This window comes from Lampetra planeri, chromosome 48, assembly GCF_965212315.1.
Source record: "Lampetra planeri chromosome 48, kcLamPlan1.2.h2, whole genome shotgun sequence".
In the NCBI taxonomy this organism is placed as follows: Eukaryota; Metazoa; Chordata; class Hyperoartia; order Petromyzontiformes; family Petromyzontidae; genus Lampetra; species Lampetra planeri.
The window spans coordinates 2672352-2684824 of record NC_136154.1 but is presented as its reverse complement, the minus strand read 5'-3'; the positions used below and the strand labels follow the sequence as shown (position 1 = coordinate 2684824).

The window sequence follows — 12473 nt, the reverse complement described above, 5'->3', positions numbered from 1 at the left end:
AGTCGCCAGGGTAGCTAAGTGGGTGTTTGTCACCCGAGATACTAAGTGGGTGTTAGTCACCTGTGAACGAGTTTGGTAAAATAAAGAGTGTGCTACCCGTGAAGTCGTCTCCCGCCGAGTTACTACATTACAAAAATATTACTGGGGGCCTCACTACATGTAGCCCAAGGGCCTACAAAATCTTAATCCGGCCCTGTATACAATGGTTATAGGATGAAGATCTTTTTATTCATTTATTCACAAAAAAAAATACTTTTTTTTATTTTACCAGGTAAGGCCCACTGAGCTATTTAGATATTTTTCAGAAGCTACCTGGCTATCACAAATGATAGCTCTACGAAGTGCCTTGTGGAAATTTATAGCAGCCAAAAACTCTAAACAAATGTTGATTCTAAATGTGAACGCAAAAACCAGAGGGCCCAGAGAAAAATCCACACGACCATGCAAAGAGACACGCAGACTCTAAATATACAGCAGGCGTCAGGATTGAAACCACACGCTCCTGCATACCAAGCGAGGTAGCTAACATCTTCTAGCCACCGTGGTGAGATATTAGAATTATTTTTCAACGTGGCCCTGCAAATGTGTAATAAGTGGCTCTGACACGGTATGTACTTTCAAGGTATTTATTAAATCTTCGGTACAGCCACCTCTCTCTCTCCGCGGATGTCGACCCGCTCTCGTGGCTGCGCTGCCCCGCGCCACGTGGCGCTCACCCCGCTCGCTAATGCACCGCTGGCTGGCGGCGTGCTATTGAGCGGCTGGAGATCGAACCGCCACATGGCAGGTGGAGAGCGCGGGGAGCTTTTCTTCGATCTTCAAACACCGACCACGCACGTTGTTGTACCCCCTGCTTATATTCTTTACTCAGAGACCAAGCCCCGCCTCTGGCCACGCCCTTCCTGGAACCTTCGAGAACGTTCCCGAGGCTTCCCTGCTAGCTCTGCCCATTCACCTTTCCCCCAGATACTCTCCCACTATCGATAATATGTGGACTGTATAAATGTAATGGAATCCCCACCATAGCGCTCTCATTACAAATGGATGAACACAAATGAGAATAGACTTGACCATTTCTGGCAATAAAACAAGGTGTTAAGATGTTCAAATCGGTATCTGTGGTGTTTAAGCAGTGTTAGACTAGAGAACAACGCCAAAACGCGAATGGCACAAAAGCAATGCAAACATCCAAAGCATTAATTATAGATTTGAAGCTTTCGTGACTGCAAGGATTCATATTCTTAGGTTTTTTTCCGGTAAAGTCACGTAGATAAAGCTTGTGTTGCCTCCGAAACGTCGTGATTTTTATTTTATTTTACTTTTATTAATTTTAATTTTTTACCTACGTGACTTTACCGAAAAAACCTAAGAATATGAATCCAAAGCATTAATAAGGTCGGGTTGAGCAATTATATCAATGGGATCCGTTTTGAATATTTAAACAGTTTTATTCCCAGAAAGGGTAAAGCCTATTCTTATTTATTCATCATTATGTTACTGGAAAGTTAAAAGGTCACACTCAGAGATGTCTTGCAGTGGGCATTTAAGATATCTCTGGTACCCTTTTGTTCTCTGGTCTAACACTGGTGGTGAGACAAGGCCTTAACAGATGCTTCTCTGGTGTAGGCCAATTTGTTTCAAGGACAACGAAAACATTATTAGCGAAGTACTTTTGTTTGCATGTTTTACCACAAGCGTGATGATGTGTGGTAAATGCAGATTTGATGATGCCTTGCAGTAGGTGTGTCTATTTTGGTGTTTGCGTATCTTACCACCTGTATTATTGCCAGAAAGGGTTACAGCCTATTCCTTTTTTCCCTCATGAAGACGATGTTTCAATCGTAGCTTGCTTGGGGCAACTCATCACTTGCAATGCTTGCCTCAATCAGAGCTCGTTGAAGGTCCTCTTAGGTAAAGGAAAAGACTGCTCTCTCGCCCCACTCTGCTCTCTACCCCCACAGTCTGCGAGGCGCGTGGCGTTGAGGCTCACATCTCCAGCTTCCTCTGCACCTCCCACAGAGCCCGGGCACTGGCGCACAGCTGGGCCGTCTCGGGTGGCGTGAGCGGCTGGTTCAAGATCCCACAGACGCCCGTGGAGCCCAGCACACATGGCAGGGAGAGGAACACCTCTTCTGTAATGCCATGCTTGCCCTGTACACAGACAAAGACCCAACCCCACCACCCCCAGTATAGCGTTAACAGAATGTTTTGGGCAAGTACTGTTAGCGAGTAGCAGCACTTACGATGGCCAGAATGGCACATCATGAGGTGGGTGGCCAGCACCACGTCCGGCCGCCTTTGTCTCCCCATTGGCGATTTTGACACACCGCACCAGGTATTCATTTGAGGCTGAGTCTACCCAGGGTAGGCCATGGACTGATTCAGATAATTAATCGTTACTGGTGTTGCTGACCGTGAGCCAGAACCAAAAGTGGGTCCCCGAGTTCGTAGCGCAATGTGCTAACCGCTACACTACACTTACACACGCATAGCCAGGGGTAGAAATATGTCAGAATGACCCAGAACGCCATAGTTGGAGTGAAAATTCAAATCTGACTTGATTTCGGAAGGAACCAGAGACTGCGGTAAACTTTATACATTTATCTATTTAAAACATAGGCTTTTGCGATCAATATGAATACGTGCATTATCAAGTAATACACAGAATATGAATAAGTAATACACTTTTTGGTTCTTTCGGTAAAGTCACGTAGAAAAAAAATTAAATAATAGAATACGACGTTTCGATTGCAACACAAGCAATCATCATCAGGTACGAATGAATGAGAAAATAACCTAGTAAAATTAGAAATATAATGCAATACAATACAGAGAGTCGGCTAACAGAACAGTCAACACAGAGAGAGAGACACACACATAGGCACACAGAGAAACAACGCCTCTGTGTCAAGGTCTTAAATAGAGAGAGAGAGGGGGGCAGAGAGAGAGAGGGGGGGGGGTGTAGAGAAATTAGCATGTCAATGAGAGATTTGGAGCTTTCGTGACTGCAGGAAATGCTAGAGACAACGCAGAAACACACAGAGAGAAAATAAACTTAATAAAACAATCTTAGTAAAATTTGGGAAAGTAATGCAATGCAACACAGATTCGGTCAACACACAATCAACGCATAGCCTGGTTGATTACGTTCTTCCAAAGATTGCTAAATTTGAAGTTAAGTGTGAAATTTGAGAGAGAGAGAGAGAGATAGACAAGACACAGACACGGAGACAAAGACAGACACACAAGCAGAGAGACAACAGAGAGAGAGAGAGAGAGAAAACTAATTCTTTGGTTCTTTTCGGTTAAGTCACGTCTAAAAATAAAATAATAAATTAAATTATTTTAATTTAAAAAAAGAACCAAAGAATAATTCCTGCAGTCACGAAAGCTCCTAAATTAAGAGAGAAAACTAACTTAAATCCTCCCCGTAGAGGTGTTTTAAACTTGATTTGAAGCTTTCGTGATTGCAGGAATTACTTTTTGGTTATTTCGGTAAAGTCACGTGGTGTTCGCCAACAAGTGCCTGGTGGCTACGTGGTGCCGTTCTGTGCCCCCCCCCCATCCGCAGGACTAGGGTGAGGCACGGGTGTGATGCCATTATGGCAGGGAGAGGGATTATCTCAGATGGACTGGACTTTGGCGATGGACGCTCGCTATTGGGACATAGAATGTCACATCACTGGGAGGGAAGGAGCCAGACTAGATATCGTCGGTCTCACCTCCACACACAGCATTGGCTGTGTGTGGAGGTGACCAGGGGGTACTCCTATTCCGGAGTACCCCCTGGTCAGAGGCCCCAGGCAGGTGTGGGGATACTCACAACCCCCGCGGCTAGGTGTTGTTCAGTTGGAGTTTGTCTCAGTGGATGAGAGGGTCACCTCAAGGAGACTTCGGGTCTCAGAAAGGAAAACTCTTGACTGTTGTCTGTGCTTATGCACCAATCAGCAGTTCAGAGTATTCAGCCTTCTTGGAGATGGTGGGTGCAGTGCTCGATACAGTTCCACTTACCGACTCCATAGTCTTACTGGGTGACTTCAAGGGTCACATGGGAAACTATGGAGATACCTGGAGAGGCGTGATTGGGAGAAATGCCCCCCCTGATCTGAACCCGAACGGTAAGATGTCATGGAAATTATGAGCTACTCACGAAATGTCAATAACAAACCCATGTTTGAACATGAGGATGCTCATAAGTGTACTTGGTATCAGACCACCTTGGGACGAAGGTCAATGATTAACCTTATAGTTGTATCATTGGACGTAAGGCCATATGTTCTGGACGCTTGGGTAAAGAGAGGGGCAGAGCTGCCAACTGATCACCACCTGGTGGTAAGTTGGATCCGATGCTTGGGTCACCGACTAGATAGACGTGGAAGGCCCAGACGAAGAGTGCGGGTTTTCTGGGAACGTCTTGCAGAAGACCCAGTGCAGAAATATTTCAACTTCCACCTCGGGGAAAACGTCTCCTGCACTCCACCAGAGGTCGTGGACATTGAGTCCGAGTAGACAATGTTCAGGACTTTGATTGTGGATGCAGCCGCGAAAAGCTGTGGCCTGAAGGCAGTTGGTGCCTGTCATGTTGGCAACCATCGGTTCCGCTGTTGGACACCAGTTGTGAGGGAACCTTCGATTTAAAGCTTTCGTGACTGCAGGGATTCATCTTCTTGGTTCTTTCGGTAAAGTCACGTAGAAGGGAAGTAATAAAATAATAAAAATAAAACATAATAACACAATTCTCACGACGTTTCGGCCACAACGCAAGCAGCCGTCCTCAGGCGAAGAATGAGAACATTATCAAGCTAGGAGCTTATATAGGTGTAGCGAGGAGGAGCGCCTTAACAAAAGAATGTGCATATGAAGAGGAATTTAGCATACCAATGGGCAATGCATAGGAGGTGGGCGGAGGGGTTTCAAAGTCCCATTATGCCCATGCATTATGCAGGATCAACAGCACCACGGGGGGGCGCAAGGAACAGCGTTAATAAAGGAAAGGAATGTTAGTGATATGTAGCTGCATTTGCCAAACAACCACGTAGAAAACCAAAGTGAAAACTACATAAAAAACTAAAATATAAACTGATACTTACTATACTCTACAATAAGCTGAGTTACTAACAACAAATAATAAATTACAATTCTACGTCGTAAGAAGTATATAATATACTTCCATCTAAACTTCATTCTCTTAGCATATACAGTACTATATACTGCCATAGATAAACCCAACATTAAATTATATACTGTATTGCTGTAAACCACCCTATACTTTATACATTTTAATATAACACTATGTATTATTCAACTCACCCTAATGTGTATCGAAATGGTTTATTACGTCCTTCCAATGATTGCTAAGCCTGAATCCATCTTCTCGGTTAAAATTGTCTCTGTGTTTGTATATGTGGATCGCCTCATGAACGAATCTCTCATGATAGCCAGATGGCTTGCAGAGAACCTCCGTCTTGGAGAAGTCAATGTCATGTGAGCCCACTGAGTTGTAACAGTGGTCTGCCACGGCTGAGGTGTTTGTCCTACCGTGTTTTAGATCAGCTTTATGTTCACGAATGCGGTCTGAGACGTGTCGTTTGGATTCCCCAATGTAACTGCTACCACAGAGGCAACTTAGTTTGTAGACGCCAGGGTACTGTATGTCTGGAATCACATCTTTTACAGACGGTACCAGATCACGGATTTTATGTACTGTGTTGAATCGGACCTGGATCTTGTGTTTAATCAGGATTTTGGAGATCTTTTTTGTGACCCCAGCAATGTAGGGTAAGGTGATGGTCTTGAAAGGCTCCTCAACAGAATCTTTCTTGATGGTTGGAGTGATGGCTTTGCGGATTGTGTAGTCGGAGTAACCATTAGCTTTAAGAGCTTGGCGTACGTGTTTGAGTTCACTGGAAATGTGTTCATGGTCGGAGATGCATTGGGCTCTATGATATAGAGTCTTGATGAGGGAATTCTTCTGGGATGGATGGTGGTGGGAATCCGGTTTTAGATCAGCATCCGTGTGGGTGGCTTTCCTGTAGACAGAGTGGCTCATTGAACCATCAGGTCTCCTTTTGATTAGGACATCCAAAAAGGGTAGCTTGCCATCATTTTCGACTTCCATGGTGAATCTGATGGCTGGGTGTATGGAATTGATGTGGTCGAGAAATTGGTCTAGAGCAGGCCGGCCATGTGGCCAGATGACAAAAGTGTCGTCTACGTATCTCTTCCATAAGGTCGGGCGTAGAGTGGCAGTCTGGATGGCGTCCGTCTCAAATTTCTCCATGAAGATGTTGGCTACAACCGGAGATAGGGGGGAGCCCATTGGGGTGCCCTCAATTTGCTTGTAGAAGGTTCCATTCCAGGTGAAGTATGTATTGGTTAAGCAGTGTCTCACCAGGGGGGGTACCCCAGCATTTAGTCCTTGATGAACCAAGTCTTCAATGATTGCGATGGTGTCAGGCACAGGCACCTTGGTGAACAAGGAAACCACATCAAAACTGACAAGCAGGTCGTCTGGGGACAGGGCAATCCCCTTGATTGTCGATACCAGGTCAGTAGAGTTTAGTACTGCAGAGGTGGTTTTTCCAGTGAAAGGCCGTAGGATTTCGGACAAAAAACGAGCCAGTTTGTAAGTGGGGGAGTTGATAGTAGAGACAATGGGACGAAGAGGTGTATCTTCTTTATGTATCTTTGGCAAGCCGTACAATCTTGGTGGCCTGGCTGCAGAAGGTTTCAACGAGAACTGTTTGGTCTGATCAATTAATGCGGTTGAAGCAGAAATGATGTTGTTGGTTTTGGAGACGAGGCTGTTGGTGGGGTCTCTTTTTATTTTTGTATAGCTGCCATCGTTGAGTAGTTCTTGAATTTTGTTGTTGTATTCTATTTTGTCCATGATGACAGTGGCATTGCCTTTGTCGGCTGAGAGGATGACAATGTCATCCCTCTTTTTTAATTGAGCTAATTCAAAACGCTCATCTTTGCTGATGTTGCTAGCTGGCATCTTAGCGTTTTTGAGGGTTACAGAGATTTCAGATCTTGCTACGTCTGCAGCGATGTGACTCAAGCCCTTGAGAGCTACATCTACTCGAGCAATTATATCATTAACTGGTATGTGTCTAGGTGTGACTGCAAAGTTTAGTCCTTTAGCTAAAACGGATTTCAAACCTTCAGAAATAGGACTGTTACTGCGATTAATTACGACTTTGTTAACATCTAGCTTTTCAATGTGTGGGTCCGGTTTCTTGTTTGAGAGGCGGTTGAATTTGGAAATCAAGTTGTCCTTACATTTAGTCGACATAACGGCAGCTGAAGAGGCAGTCATTTTTTCCACGTGTTCCCAATCCGATGTGGACATTGTTGCACTCAAAGATAAGTGTGATTTGTAGAGTGTCTTGTCTAACTGATCTAGTTCGGTGCGCGTAAGTCTGATTTTCTCTGAGATAAGAGCTAAGCTAGTTCTAGACAGAATTCGTTTCGCATTAGAAGAAGTTACAGCAGCAGATGTTAGTGTAAATGCGTTTGGTATTACCTTAGAGTCACGGCATCTCTTCAGAAAGGTGAGAGACTCGATTAGCTGAGCCTTCTTATCCCGGAGCTTGTTGAAGGATCTCAAAGTTATGTGGAAACCCTCCCCGTAGAGGCGGTTAAATTTCGATTTAAAGCTTTCGTGACTGCAGGGATTCATCTTCTTGGTTCTTTCGGTAAAGTCACGTAGAAGGGAAGTAATAAAATAATAAAAATAAAACATAATAACACAATTCTCACGACGTTTCGGCCACAACGCAAGCAGCCGTCCTCAGGCGAAGAATGAGAACATTATCAAGCTAGGAGCTTATATAGGTGTAGCGAGGAGGAGCGCCTTAACAAAAGAATGTGCATATGAAGAGGAATTTAGCATACCAATGGGCAATGCATAGGAGGTGGGCGGAGGGGTTTCAAAGTCCCATTATGCCCATGCATTATGCAGGATCAACAGCACCACGGGGGGGGCGCAAGGAACAGCGTTAATAAAGGAAAGGAATGTTAGTGATATGTAGCTGCATTTGCCAAACAACCACGTAGAAAACCAAAGTGAAAACTACATAAAAAACTAAAATATAAACTGATACTTACTATACTCTACAATAAGCTGAGTTACTAACAACAAATAATAAATTACAATTCTACGTCGTAAGAAGTATATAATATACTTCCATCTAAACTTTATTCTCTTAGCATATACAGTACTATATACTGCCATAGATAAACCCAACATTAAATTATATACTGTATTGCTGTAAACCACCCTATACTTTATACATTTTAATATAACACTATGTATTATTCAACTCACCCTAATGTGTATCGAAATGGTTTATTACGTCCTTCCAATGATTGCTAAGCCTGAATCCATCTTCTCGGTTAAAATTGTCTCTGTGTTTGTATATGTGGATCGCCTCATGAACGAATCTCTCATGATAGCCAGATGGCTTGCAGAGAACCTCCGTCTTGGAGAAGTCAATGTCATGTGAGCCCACTGAGTTGTAACAGTGGTCTGCCACGGCTGAGGTGTTTGTCCTACCGTGTTTTAGATCAGCTTTATGTTCACGAATGCGGTCTGAGACGTGTCGTTTGGTTTCCCCAATGTAACTGCTACCACAGAGGCAACTTAGTTTGTAGACGCCAGGGTACTGTATGTCTGGAATCACATCTTTTACAGACGGTACCAGATCACGGATTTTATGTACTGTGTTGAATCGGACCTGGATCTTGTGTTTAATCAGGATTTTGGAGATCTTTTTTGTGACCCCAGCAATGTAGGGTAAGGTGATGGTCTTGAAAGGCTCCTCAACAGGATCTTTCTTGATGGTTGGAGTGATGGCTTTGCGGATTGTGTAGTCGGAGTAACCATTAGCTTTAAGAGCTTGGCGTACGTGTTTGAGTTCACTGGAAATGTGTTCATGGTCGGAGATGCATTGGGCTCTATGATATAGAGTCTTGATGAGGGAATTCTTCTGGGATGGATGGTGGTGGGAATCCGGTTTTAGATAAGCATCCGTGTGGGTGGCTTTCCTGTAGACAGAGTGGCTCATTGAACCATCAGGTCTCCTTTTGATTAGGACATCCAAAAAGGGTAGCTTGCCATCATTTTCGACTTCCATGGTGAATCTGATGGCTGGGTGTATGGAATTGATGTGGTCGAGAAATTGGTCTAGAGCAGGCCGGCCATGTGGCCAGATGACAAAAGTGTCGTCTACGTATCTCTTCCATAAGGTCGGGCGTAGAGTGGCAGTCTGGATGGCGTCCGTCTCAAATTTCTCCATGAAGATGTTGGCTACAACCGGAGATAGGGGGGAGCCCATTGGGGTGCCCTCAATTTGCTTGTAGAAGGTTCCATTCCAGGTGAAGTATGTATTGGTTAAGCAGTGTCTCACCAGGGGGGGTACCCCAGCATTTAGTCCTTGATGAACCAAGTCTTCAATGATTGCGATGGTGTCAGGCACAGGCACCTTGGTGAACAAGGAAACCACATCAAAACTGACAAGCAGGTCGTCTGGGGACAGGGCAATCCCCTTGATTGTCGATACCAGGTCAGTAGAGTTTAGTACTGCAGAGGTGGTTTTTCCAGTGAAAGGCCGTAGGATTTCGGACAAAAAACGAGCCAGTTTGTAAGTGGGGGAGTTGATAGTAGAGACAATGGGACGAAGAGGTGTATCTTCTTTATGTATCTTTGGCAAGCCGTACAATCTTGGTGGCCTGGCTGCAGAAGGTTTCAACGAGAACTGTTTGGTCTGATCAATTAATGCGGTTGAAGCAGAAATGATGTTGTTGGTTTTGGAGACGAGGCTGTTGGTGGGGTCTCTTTTTATTTTTGTATAGCTGCCATCGTTGAGTAGTTCTTGAATTTTGTTGTTGTATTCTATTTTGTCCATGATGACAGTGGCATTGCCTTTGTCGGCTGAGAGGATGACAATGTCATCCCTCTTTTTTAATTGAGCTAATTCAAAACGCTCATCTTTGCTGATGTTGCTAGCTGGCATCTTAGCGTTTTTGAGGGTTACAGAGATTTCAGATCTTGCTACGTCTGCAGCGATGTGACTCAAGCCCTTGAGAGCTACATCTACTCGAGCAATTATATCATTAACTGGTATGTGTCTAGGTGTGACTGCAAAGTTTAGTCCTTTAGCTAAAACGGATTTCAAACCTTCAGAAATAGGACTGTTACTGCGATTAATTACGACTTTGTTAACATCTAGCTTTTCAATGTGTGGGTCCGGTTTCTTGTTTGAGAGGCGGTTGAATTTGGAAATCAAGTTGTCCTTACATTTAGTCGACATAACGGCAGCTGAAGAGGCAGTCATTTTTTCCACGTGTTCCCAATCCGATGTGGACATTGTTGCACTCAAAGATAAGTGTGATTTGTAGAGTGTCTTGTCTAACTGATCTAGTTCGGTGCGCGTAAGTCTGATTTTCTCTGAGATAAGAGCTAAGCTAGTTCTAGACAGAATTCGTTTCGCATTAGAAGAAGTTACAGCAGCAGATGTTAGTGTAAATGCGTTTGGTATTACCTTAGAGTCACGGCATCTCTTCAGAAAGGTGAGAGACTCGATTAGCTGAGCCTTCTTATCCCGGAGCTTGTTGAAGGATCTCAAAGTTATGTGGAAACCCTCCCCGTAGAGGCGGTTAAATTTCGATTTAAAGCTTTCGTGACTGCAGGGATTCATCTTCTTGGTTCTTTCGGTAAAGTCACGTAGAAGGGAAGTAATAAAATAATAAAAATAAAACATAATAACACAATTCTCACGACGTTTCGGCCACAACGCAAGCAGCCGTCCTCAGGCGAAGAATGAGAACATTATCAAGCTAGGAGCTTATATAGGTGTAGCGAGGAGGAGCGCCTTAACAAAAGAATGTGCATATGAAGAGGAATTTAGCATACCAATGGGCAATGCATAGGAGGTGGGCGGAGGGGTTTCAAAGTCCCATTATGCCCATGCATTATGCAGGATCAACAGCACCACGGGGGGGCGCAAGGAACAGCGTTAATAAAGGAAAGGAATGTTAGTGATATGTAGCTGCATTTGCCAAACAACCACGTAGAAAACCAAAGTGAAAACTACATAAAAAACTAAAATATAAACTGATACTTACTATACTCTACAATAAGCTGAGTTACTAACAACAAATAATAAATTACAATTCTACGTCGTAAGAAGTATATAATATACTTCCATCTAAACTTTATTCTCTTAGCATATACAGTACTATATACTGCCATAGATAAACCCAACATTAAATTATATACTGTATTGCTGTAAACCACCCTATACTTTATACATTTTAATATAACACTATGTATTATTCAACTCACCCTAATGTGTATCGAAATGGTTTATTACGTCCTTCCAATGATTGCTAAGCCTGAATCCATCTTCTCGGTTAAAATTGTCTCTGTGTTTGTATATGTGGATCGCCTCATGAACGAATCTCTCATGATAGCCAGATGGCTTGCAGAGAACCTCCGTCTTGGAGAAGTCAATGTCATGTGAGCCCACTGAGTTGTAACAGTGGTCTGCCACGGCTGAGGTGTTTGTCCTACCGTGTTTTAGATCAGCTTTATGTTCACGAATGCGGTCTGAGACGTGTCGTTTGGTTTCCCCAATGTAACTGCTACCACAGAGGCAACTTAGTTTGTAGACGCCAGGGTACTGTATGTCTGGAATCACATCTTTTACAGACGGTACCAGATCACTGATTTTATGTACTGTGTTGAATCGGACCTGGATCTTGTGTTTAATCAGGATTTTGGAGATCTTTTTTGTGACCCCAGCAATGTAGGGTAAGGTGATGGTCTTGAAAGGCTCCTCAACAGGATCTTTCTTGATGGTTGGAGTGATGGCTTTGCGGATTGTGTAGTCGGAGTAACCATTAGCTTTAAGAGCTTGGCGTACGTGTTTGAGTTCACTGGAAATGTGTTCATGGTCGGAGATGCATTGGGCTCTATGATATAGAGTCTTGATGAGGGAATTCTTCTGGGATGGATGGTGGTGGGAATCCGGTTTTAGATAAGCATCCGTGTGGGTGGCTTTCCTGTAGACAGAGTGGCTCATTGAACCATCAGGTCTCCTTTTGATTAGGACATCCAAAAAGGGTAGCTTGCCATCATTTTCGACTTCCATGGTGAATCTGATGGCTGGGTGTATGGAATTGATGTGGTCGAGAAATTGGTCTAGAGCAGGCCGGCCATGTGGCCAGATGACAAAAGTGTCGTCTACGTATCTCTTCCATAAGGTCGGGCGTAGAGTGGCAGTCTGGATGGCGTCCGTCTCAAATTTCTCCATGAAGATGTTGGCTACAACCGGAGATAGGGGGGAGCCCATTGGGGTGCCCTCAATTTGCTTGTAGAAGGTTCCATTCCAGGTGAAGTATGTATTGGTTAAGCAGTGTCTCACCAGGGGGGGTACCCCAGCATTTAGTCAGCCCGGTAGATATGCCCT

The 12473-nt window shown here is 44.0% G+C and overlaps 1 protein-coding gene across 1 annotated transcript in view; it reads right to left on the bottom strand.

Annotated features, from left to right (window-relative positions):
* Positions 1 to 612: 612 nt before the first annotated feature.
* LOC144733847 (L-lactate dehydrogenase B chain-like) overlaps positions 613 to 12473 on the bottom strand; it is a 28889-nt gene continuing 17028 nt past the window's right edge. Inside the window, exon 8 of the mRNA XM_078615851.1 lies at positions 613 to 2151. Within this exon, the coding sequence (XP_078471977.1) occupies positions 1987 to 2151 (165 nt within the window). The 3' untranslated portion in view covers positions 613 to 1986. The remainder of the gene's footprint in view (positions 2152 to 12473) is intronic.